At 40.6% G+C, this 11,585-nt stretch overlaps 1 protein-coding gene across 2 annotated transcripts in view; it reads right to left on the reverse strand.

Annotated features, from left to right (window-relative positions):
* LOC134019044 (sodium- and chloride-dependent taurine transporter-like) overlaps positions 1–7,750 on the reverse strand; it is a 29,944-nt gene extending 22,194 nt beyond the window's left edge. The window contains exons 1-4 of one of the 2 annotated variants that reach the window (XM_062459541.1): positions 7,595–7,750; positions 2,451–2,680; positions 2,170–2,304; positions 125–359 (exon numbers count right to left, since the gene is read on the reverse strand). In XM_062459541.1, the coding sequence (XP_062315525.1) occupies positions 125–359; positions 2,170–2,304; positions 2,451–2,679 (599 nt within the window). In that variant the 5' untranslated portion in view covers position 2,680; positions 7,595–7,750. Of the gene's footprint in view, positions 1–124; positions 360–2,169; positions 2,305–2,450; positions 2,681–4,454; positions 4,610–7,594 lie in introns of those variants that run through there. The other variant, XM_062459540.1, reaches the window with a different exon arrangement.
* Between the last annotated feature and the right edge of the window lie 3,835 nt (positions 7,751–11,585).

Genomic DNA, 11,585 nt, shown 5'->3' on the forward strand with positions numbered 1-11,585 from the left:
AACAAGAAAAGTATTTGTGTGTGTGTGTGTGTGTGTGTGTGTAGGTCAGTGTGTATACTGTACAGCATGAAATATGTATGTGTCAGTTACTGTAGATGTAGCCCAGCTGTTGGTGAGTACTCACTCCCAGAACTCAGTGACGGGGGAGGTGAAGTTGGTCATATTGGCAGCCAGCCAGAGTGTCTTGTTCTTGCGGACTGTGTCCTCCACACAGTTTACTGTGTTCCAAGGTTGATTGCATTTGGCCCATGGGAGTTCAGGCTGAAAGCACTGAAACAGGTAGTAGAGTCCCCAGGCCAAGATCACGATGTAGTAGATGTTCAGTAGAGAGACGATCACAACAGAGGCATAACCAATACCTGGTGGCAGAGAGAAGAAAAAGAGAGCCTCATTAGTGTCTCATTAAACACACATTTAACAGGATGACTTTGAAAGTTGTAAGTTATGGTTAAACGTATTCACTTGAAATCAAGTTGAGATGGAAAATAAGAGGAAATATCTACTGTCATTACTATCATTCCTTGAATAGTCGCTCTGGATTGATACTGCCGAGGAACAGACACATCAACATGATAGGAGAATTCTTCCGGATGCTTCCAGCCACCTTCACTCTCCTCCATTTAGCGTCTGCTAAATGACTAAATGAATAACAACACTGATAAAGGCCGTAAATGGCTAAGAATCTGTGTAGGAGTCACTGTACAGGATTCAGACTCTTCTCAGAGTGTTCTGCTTGAGATTTATGGTAACACACAGACAATCCATAACTCCTATTTCAACGAGAGTTTACAAGTGATGTGCTAACTTCTATAATAATGGCCTTAGTGTTTGTATGTTATTTTTAGATATAACTTTGGTCAGAGCCTGGATTCAGAAATCTGCTGTACTCTTCCACTCTTCAGGACTATTTATAAACTGTCGTCATCTCCCTTCCTCTGCCTCCCCCATCTTACTCCCCACATTCCAAAGGAAGGCTGTTGGACAAATTAATCCAGTGTGCATACAGTGTGTGTGTGTGTGTGTGTGTGTGTGTGTGTGTGTGTGTGTGTGTGTGAGTGAGGTGGTGGTGGGTGAGGCAGACCAGGCACTCTCAGGCTGTGACACCACCCGAGGGGTGAGAAGGACAATGGCAGCCATTGGACTCAGTCTCCCCACCACAGACATCCTGGCAGTGGGATTGGAGCTGCCTCAGTAATGCCATGGTTTCAGAGACTATTGGCAGCTGCTGGAGATCTGGTTCCACCCTCTGTGTCTTCTCTAACCTATTCTCTCTTCATGTTCAGGCTGTGACCACAGGATGTCCAGGCTGTGACCGCAGGGGTATCATAGCAGCTCCTGGAGCCGCCCTGGCTCCTGCTAGTTTGCAGCGGTAGCTCTTCCTTTACCTGCTAGTCTGCATGTTACGCAGGCCAGTCTTAGCACACAAGACTGTATGTGCCAACCTAAGATACCCCTCGGCCAGTTGTGCCTGAGATATAGAGATCTGTTACAGGATCAAATACTGGTGGCCAGGACTGAAAATAACAGCCTGTGATGTCCAGTATCATGTTACGGTGGTGTTGACAAACAAAACAGGTGGATCTGTCCTGGTTTAGCATCATTTTAGGAAAAACATGGTGTCCTCCCCGATGCATGATATCTCATCACTAGGCAACTTGCAAAAACGAGCTTCGTTTGTACTCTGTTGCCATGGTAACATGGAGTTCAGCAATTTTTCACACATCCAAGGCTGCACGCTGCTGTGTGTGTGTCTTTTGACTAGTCAATAACGGACAAGCCAAGCCAGCAAATGGAGCTCCTCTCCTGGAGGTATGTGGGGAGTGTTTACTGTTTAGGTTCCAGTAGCCTTCCTTAGCAAGGCTGACTAATGTATTTTACACATCACAGAGCAGGCTAATGAAATAAGTGTGGTTCGAGTACCTAGTGAAACAGAGAGGGACACCTCAGCAGAACACAATGTCTGTACACAGAGCCTAGCAACAGACAGCAGTAAATAATGGACCTCTTTCAGGCGTTTTGAGTCAGAGAAGTAAAAAAAAGCCAAAGTGAAGTATTTGTATTGTTGTGGGTTCTTGTAAATGCTATCCTGGCTGGAAGCGTATCGTTGCATCTGGTTTGTGTATGTGTGTATGTATTCGTGTACGTGTGTATGTGTGCAGTTCCACTCACCAGTGAAGATGGGACAGAGCTTGGCCCAGCAGGTGATGCCTCCCTCAGAGGTAAACTGGCCCAGAGCCACCTCCAGGAAGAACACCGGCAGACCTCCCCCAAACAGGAAGATGGTGTAGGGGATGAGAAAAGCACCTGGGTGTAGTTAGACGATGAGGGAGGAAGAAAGGGACAAAGAGTCAGAGAGAGGGAGAGAAAGGTACTTTGATTTATAATAGCCCCAACACAGAAGCCTTATTGAGATGAGGGGTCACATCATTTTTCTGGGTATCACTGCCTACCTCCACCATTCTTATAGCAGAGGTATGGGAATCGCCAGACGTTCCCTAAACCAACAAAGCCTCCGGCCACAGACAGGACAAAGTCCAGCTTGCTATCCCATTTCTCCCTCTGCTGTGGCTTGCCCTCCGCCTCGTCCTCCGGCCGCGTGCCTGGGCTCTTTCCTGGTGACGGTTTCAAGGTGTCCTTATGGAAGTCTTTCAGACATTGGAGCTTCTCTTTCTGTGCCATGCTACAGAGGGGACACAGCGGGGACAACAATATGTAGAATAAATTGATAAAAAGCAGAGGAGAGACAGAGAAAGAAAAAGAGAGAAAGTAATAATGAAAGCCAGAAAGAAAGTGATATGTGATATGTTCGAGATAGGATAGAGCTTTAGAGAGATGATGTGCCGCAATGTGTTAGTATGAAGCTACAACGAGGACAGCCATTGGAACTGCTGGCTCCCATCCACAAAGGAAGAGATTGTTTTGAACAGACTATTCCTTCATAACTCTGCATTCAACTCTGTCATCTGATAATACCTAATACTTTCTTTACACAGTCAACTGCCTCTCCAAGAAATATAGGGTTTGTTAGTTCTGTGTTGGGTTTCCATTTTCCATGCATGAAACCAAAGAGGTCCAGAGAATGTAAATAGAGAGCGGTAAAGAAGCAGTCTCAAAACCGACTTGGACACATTTGGTCAACAACTGATTCAAGTTCAATGATTCGTGTTACTAAAAACAGGAAGGAGGAAAAAACGGATTAATTGTGAAGTTAATAATAGTGGTGGGCAAGTGTTTCCTTTCCTTTGAAAGCCGGATCAGACAGGAACACAGTTGGCAGGTCTCGGAAAACCAAGAGTGGCATCAAAGGCTTGCCCTGTATTCTCGCTGGCTCCAACAGAACTCACTCTAAACTGACGTTTAGGATTGTTCAATCAGTTCACAAAGCCAAAGTAGTCTACGAGGTGTACAACTATGCTTTTGGGCTCCAAAAGATTTCAATAGCACTACTACAGATAATTAACCATTCTTGCCTTGCTCTAAATTTCACATTTGTCAAACTTTTCAAACTAATCATTAGCCTTATTTAATTTCTTAAATCTAAAAGTCTTTAAGTCATTTAAATCTACCTATCCATTACAGTATAGAATTAATGCAAAAACCACCAGGAAGTAAAAATACAACAATTTGTTAGCCAACAAGTAGCAACACACACACACCATTTTTATAGCTTAACAATGGCCACTTAACAACTCTGTGATTTTTGGTTCGAAGAGAAGCGGAGGCTTGTTAAAGAGGCCACTGGGAACTACATGTGTTTTCATTAAACGGATGCTTGAACAACAATCCATTGTCACTCTGAGTACCTCCTATTTTCTCCTTTATCTCTGTTCTCCTTTTGCTCAATCATTTCCTTTTTCATTTCAGGGGTTTTCTCTTTTTATTTCCGTTATGCATGACAAGTCAACTGGAACTGCTTTTCACTCTCAAACCTCATTACATAACTGGATTAGCGCTCGCCCACTCTATTCCTCTTCCTCTTTCATTCTCTGTTCCCCGCTCCCTCTCTCTTGTTTGCTCTGTATGCTTTCACCTGCTCTGGGCTGGAAGGCTGTCTGCCCAGCTGATAAGACTAATGCAAACAGTCCTTGAGATCTGCCATGTGACTGAGACAGACACCCTTGAACGGATGTACTCCAGACTTTAAGAAAACGTTGTGTTGTCATCAATACCAACAAAGTACTAAAACACTCAGCTTGATCAGATAATCAGATATAGCCCACGTATATATGATAACTCATTCAGAGATAATACGATCCAATATACAATCCATGCAGCCAAATTGTATTTTCACACACATCAAATACTCCTCAGATATTCATTACAGCACTCCTGAAATATGGATTCACGGTTAAATCTGAAACGTTTCATTTAAAGCAAAACAATCTCAACAAACATAATGCATAGACACTGTTTTTTTCTAAAATATGTTAAGGTAATTCTAATTGATGACTTACATTTCCTTCATGGCTGCAACTATGTGTAGGTTGCTTCTCTCTCAGCTGTCACCATTCCTCTGTACTGAATGCCTTTATGCCAACACAGCTCACAAGAAGTGGAGCTGACAGCATGACCCGCCCCTCAGCTAAAGACAATTAAATCCTATGTGGAGATTGGGCAAAGCCTTGCAGCACCAAACAACTCAGACACTAACTCAGGGACTGTAAATTTCCACTCCCCCCCCCCCCCCCCCCAATCACACACACAGGCAGAGACTGGGACTGAGTGCCATGCCCTGCATTTGTCACAAGCACCTCTTATTCACGTTACTGAAACAGGCGACAAGGCAGGCGGACCGGCAGAAACATAAAGGGGGGGGGGGGGATTGGGGACTGAGGACAAGGGGGGGGGGGGCATAGCACTGAGAGAGAAATCAAGACAAAAGGCAATTAAAGCGAGAGATGACTCTTGAATCATGATCTTAACAGAACGGAACGTAGACCGTCATTGTGTAACTTGGTCCAGATTTGTTTCCTCACTTTATTACCATGTCAGTCCCACACTGTGTTGAAATGTCCAACATAGTTCTTATTATAACCTCCAAACATCTCTATGTGAACTATTTGCAGGCAGAAATATCCCTTCTTAATCACTGGGAAACATCTGCATGTCTGTCTGAGGTATATTTGGAATCATGTTCCTTGATTCAGGCATGATGTGTGGTAGGTTATCTAGGGAACGTAAACCAGGTACAGGGAACTGTATAACAATGCCAAATAAGGTGATGTTCCTGTAATTTTCCTCTGTCGGTTTAAATGCCATATCCTCAAGAAGAAGATCACATGTACAATGGCTGGCATGGTAGAGGCTACTCAAAACTTTTTTATTGTATAAGTATGCTTGCCAAAATGAGGTGCTTGTTCAATTTAAAACACCTTTGCCTTTTCTGTGGAATTTGGGGGGTGGCGGGATAAATGTAAAATCTGTGCATATCTGAATGAGATAATGACGGCATTATTGATAATAAAGATATAAAAAAAATAAAAAAAATTATATGAATACAAAAAGACACAAAAAACAACGGCAAACACGAATGCCATCTCTTAAATGACATCACAATATATCCTATGTTTGACAGTGTATAGGTGTGGGTGTTGTGATGGCGTTTTACAGAGGGCATTTAGGGTACACTGTGAATGACCATGAGATATGTCTTGCGGAATTACAAATAGGCAGAGTGAGAGCAAAGTAGTGTGACAGAGATCTTATTTCATACAGTTGCATCGTAAAGTCAAACTAGATTTAACTCATGGCACTAGCCACCTTCCTTTGAAAGGGGTAGACGATTAAATCACATTCCTACAAATGAATTGTTGTGGATAATCACCATCTTTAATCTAAAATCATAATCCTTAAAGTAGACTCATCAGAAAGAATCAAAGCATATACAACCAATCAACAGATTTGATGTAATAATGAACTGGCGAAGCATTGAATCTAAGGTATCTTAGATACTCTCCATATAAACAGCTTAGAATTGCATCCCTTCATATGGTTGTAGAAAACTGGACTAAAAGCCTCATCTGCATATTTGTACTATGACTAAAGCATAATGGTTCAGCAGAATTCAGATTGGTAGACTTGTGACTACTTCCACAATGTCTTGTCCCAATACCCAACACATTCCACCCAACACAACCCTCTTTAGTTATACAATGGTACAGTAGGATCTTTATTATGTAACGTAAAAGATTTGGGGATTCAGAAGCCTGTCTTGGAATGTCATTCAACCATATCTCTGAAATGTTTCTAATTCATAACATGCAGCCTGCCTGGTGACAGCAACTGTAACATAATTATAACTACCATAACACATTATATAAAGTTCAATAATTAGGTAGGAGTGTGCCAGTATGTGTCAATGTAAGAGCAAAGCATTTATTTTAAGTATTACAAAAATGTCAATGCTCAGCATGTTTCAATGAGCCTTCATCAGATCAACAAAAGGATCAAGAATATGTTTTAAGTTGCTCTATTAACGGACTAGTGGGACATGGCAATGAAAATCCCAGTCTAAATCAAGAGTGAGTCTAAAATCAAAACGTTGTGCACTAAAACATGTTCACGATCAAAAGACCTTTAACACAGGCGTCCTTCTTAAGCTCCCATCCATTTACATATAATCGTCATGTCGATGTAAGTATCAGCTCCTGTCAACATCGTGTTCATGGTTTGTCTATAGTCACGGAACATGTCACTATCTAGTTATTACTATTAACTTAACATATGGGGACAAAACACACCGAATAATGGAGTTAAATTTTATAACTTAAATGATTTTCATGGATCTTCATCATGCATTTTCAGTTCGTACCAATTTGACAGAGGTATTTACAGTAATAATGGGGACTACTCGGTTGCCCCCCAATGGTAGCCTACAAAAAGGACACGCCTCATCCGTGCCCTATAGCTGTCTCTTTGGCACTGATGTCGGGCGGAGACAAAATAAGTGGGTTAAGGATGCACATCATATTCTAAGGCTACTATAAACGTTTTAAGTGGCCATAGTGTTTAAGCCGACCGTAAACTCTCTTGATTAATGGTTCCCATTCAGTGTCATAGATACCACACTGAACGAGGCAGGAAAAACACGCACGTGGGGCAGAGAAGAATCGTGAGGCGGACGCAGCCTAATTATGATAGAAAACATTACAACGGTGTCTTGCTATGCCTCTCATCAAGAAAGTCACAACCTTGTTTTTCATATACTCAATGTCTAACATAAAGCACATCCATAAGAGCATCTATTCAAAGGCTATCACTGGAACTCTGAAAATACACGTGAGTAGAGAAAATTCCCCCAAAATTTAATGAGCATCCTTCAAAATTCCATTTTTATGCCGGTAAGGTAAAATACCTTCATTATCAAATGTGTGTAGGATGTATGAAACGATCAAATAATAATTGACTAGGATGCTTTTCTGTCAAACTAACCTTATATGAGGACACAATAAATCATAGGCTTTTTAGACCTTAGACATACAAACAGGCAGTTCTTCATGTCTACATGTATGACAATTACATTAAATATGAAACAGCATAAAATAGTAGCCTAACATGTTTTCTATTCCGATATGTAAAGAAGATGCCAAATTACCTGTCAGATACTTTTTGTTAGCTGTGTCTTGTTCCTTGTTTTGTGCGTTCAATGTTCAATAAAAAATTGCATCGGAAATCAAATGTGCTCTTTTCACTATGACCTTTGTTTCTATGAGCGGGTGTGTTTAATATGAGTTTGAGTGGAAAATCACCAGCTTCTCCATGCAACAGGAGAGCTTATTCTTAAAGCGACAGGTTCCCGCTAATTTCCAGTTCTGAGCTCTCTTCCTTTTGCTCACCTCATTTCACCTCATCAGTTTCCGCACAATGAGCATGCGCACATCACGAATAAAAGGGCAAAGAACATGAACAAGTGATTGTGAGCTTTAGCAACCCCAGGCCTACACGACTATCAACAAATAAGACGTCCTAACGGACAGCTCCTAAAACCAATAAAGTAAACAAGACAGTTAAGTAGGCTAACCTATGGCCTGCAAAGCATAAAGTAGTATTGGTAGTTGTTGAATGTCATATTGAATGAAAACAGATTGCTTTCAGTGTTTGTTTAGTTTAGTGCATATTGGTTTGTTGCTTAGTAGCCTAATTCTTCCAAACACAGATAAACTAACCCAAACAGATTAAAATGCGTGCTGGCACCATAATGTGTTTCAGGATTCAAGTCTGGTAAGAGTAAGAGCCTGGTAAGACACTCCGAAACCATTCACTAGAAGTGGCCAATTTACAGGATTAAGTTTCTCTGTATGGTTTGGTGTTCAGATCCAATTCAAAGAATTCAATACAAACAACAATCCAACTCAAGTGCCTAATTCTGTGGCCAATGCATGAGTCTCCAGACTTTGCATCTTCATACATACGTGACAATTCCTTCTCTCCTGTTGAAACAATTGAGCGTTATGGCCTTCTTCACACCTTGTGCCCCACATGATCTGAGGGGAGGTCACAGTTGGAGATGAGGGTTGGAGATGCCTCTGGCCTGCAAAGCATAAAGTAGTATTGGTAGTTGTTGAATGTCATATTGAATGAAAACAGATTGCTTTCAGTGTTTGTTTAGTTTAGTGCATATTGGTTTGTTGCTTAGTAGCCTAATTCTTCCAAACACAGATAAACTAACCCAAACAGATTAAAATGCGTGCTGGCTAATGTGTTTCAGGATTCAAGTCTGGTAAGAGTAAGAGCCTGGTAAGACACTCCGAAACCATTCACTAGAAGTGGCCAATTTACAGGATTAAGTTTCTCTGTATGGTTTGGTGTTCAGATCCAATTCAAAGAATTCAATACAAACAACAATCCAACTCAAGTGCCTAATTCTGTGGCCAATGCATGAGTCTCCAGACTTTGCATCTTCATACATACGTGACAATTCCTTCTCTCCTGTTGAAACAATTGAGCGTTATGGCCTTCTTCACACCTTGTGCCCCACATGATCTGAGGGGAGGTCACAGTTGGAGATGAGGGTTGGAGATGCCTGTCTCAGTATCATTTTGTTATCTTGTTTCACGCTGTATGAATGTTTTTTGTATTGTATTGCATGCAGTTTTATTTCACTACAACTGCCTTTATAATTTGCTCCACTGAATGGATGTTTTATATCGATTCTTTAACATTTTTGTAAAAAGAAAAACGTTTTACAGGCCTACATTTCTCAATTCAAGTTACGGATTATCTATAGCCTATAATTTAACAAACGCGAGTAAGAATACACTGTCACTGACCTGATCGGATCTATTTATATCTTCATCATGAACATATGCATTTGAACTAGGCTATAGGGAGAAAAGTGGGGTCCTTGAGTCATTATTTTATTCTGGCTTTCCAAGCTCCGTTCAGTTCACCGCATCTTTTTCACCGTCCATTTTGATAGGCCTACTTGAATCGTTAATCTCTCAGTGTTGGTTGAACTGTTTAGTGAACATGCTGGCATTTATACTGATGCTTCTATTGATACTCTTACCTACTAGATATGCAATTGACATATTTTTACTCGAGGATAGGGTACACATTTCAAAGCTGTTGTCAGATATTATCAACGACTTTATTCCCTGCCCTGATATCGTCCTCCAGGGCAAACGCTATTTTCCCCGGCCTTGCAAAAACGCATTTTATTAATTCCATTGCAATAACGATACTGTATCAGCAGTTACATGTTTTACAGGGAAATATATATTGAATGTCCTACAACTGTATTAAACATTAGTTTCCATGACCTGATCTTGCTGTAATAAGCAATATGTAAACAGATGTTCTGATACAAAGAAATCCATACAAAACTGAGAAGTATGACAATGTTGACTAGTCTCCCCTTTTAAGGTACCACAGTAAAGAACAGTTCACTTAAATCCAAATGCAAAAATTACTTGTGTGATCAAGCTCAGTGTTTTCTATACTCTGTGCCTATAAGGTAAACTGAATGAGATCATGTTTAACATGCAAAGATAGCTTAATATTATACACACAAAAGATGCACTGCTTTTGCGTGTTGCATACTAGGCTATGTTTTGTGTTTTTCCAATTGGATTCTCAAGTCGCATTCAATTTGCAAGTAGTAATATTTATTTATTATATATATATATGTGTATCTGTCTATTATATCAATCCAACTGTAGAATTGTAGTATTCACACTAATAGTTATAAAAAGTATCTCAACATGATATATAAAAACTGAGACTTGCTGCATGTTTAGGATGCAGAATTGCTGTCTTTGTTCAAGCCTTAAAATCTGTCTAACTTTTTTCAAAGTAACAGTTGTTGTCAAGCTACCCAGTCCACAGTGTTGGTTTCCCCTATGAACAATACGGTCTGTCAGCAGGAACCACTGTTTTCTCATTCCTAAAGAGGAAATGGCCAAGAAACAGGAAGTTATCTGAAAACAGCACTGTTTTAGACACTGTGACTGACTAAAACCTAACTTGAATCTAAAGTAGCTGAATATGCAACAGGAAACAAAGACGTTGACTTCCAAGCCACAAGTCAACAACAACATTAGTAACAAAGTGACAGTTACACAGTTTTAACACCATTGGCTTTGTTGGCATAAAAAGCAGTAATATCTGTTTTTTTCACAATTCACATGTAAGTGTACCATCATTGTCTCTCCTAGAGTTCTACATGTACAGATGTTTGTCCTGGATAGTCCTTACCCAGTCTTGTGGAGGTCTAAGGACAGTCACATGGTGACAGTGTAATCCTCTCTCACATGCAGACGCTCTATGAGTCTTCCTACTGAGCCCCTGTCAACCTTGTGACTTACTTCAGGAAGAGTACACACACCAGTAATCACACACAATCACAAACAAATACATACACACATTAACTTTTTAATACTTGTATATGTTTAAACATAGTATACTACATGTTTACATGCTTCAAGTTAGGATGTTTTGTGCCCTGTCTTTCTCAAAACATGGACAGAAATAAGAGCATAGCATAGATATAATACTTAAACATGTGGGCATACATATCATTTTAGTGTGTTGACTGTTATTCAGGAGAAGTCCCTGACACTACCTAGGACAAACTTTCACTTGCTTATCTGTGTTTTGGTGACTAATGCTTTAAGTGAGCATGCAAGGTTTAATCCCATATTACTGGAGTTAAATCATGTGAGCATCTGACTCTCCCACAGTGCCAAGAAGAGGCTCACGGCAGCCCTCAGAAATAAACAGACTTGATAATACTGGAGATAAGACTGGACTATAATGTCATACACATCTTCATCCTGGCATGGGTCATGGTATGACATTGGAGAGGAGATAAAATGTGCAAGGGCAGCTCCAGTGAGACTAAATCCCCTTTCTTGTCAGGCCAATCTTGTAAACTGGATCCTCTTGGCAGAAGCTTATAGCTAAACTTTGTGAACCATTCTAAACGTTACCCTTTCTTACATAATACCTGGCCTGAGTCCAACAAAGTTGCAGCAGATACACATTTAATCTCCGGCGCTTCACAGGGGATAATACAGTGACCGTCGGGTCTCAAATGACAATGATTGTATAACAAAATCATGTGCATCCTTCTTATTGGCGGCATG

Source organism: Osmerus eperlanus, chromosome 4, assembly GCF_963692335.1.
Source record: "Osmerus eperlanus chromosome 4, fOsmEpe2.1, whole genome shotgun sequence".
NCBI classification, from domain to species: Eukaryota; Metazoa; Chordata; class Actinopteri; order Osmeriformes; family Osmeridae; genus Osmerus; species Osmerus eperlanus.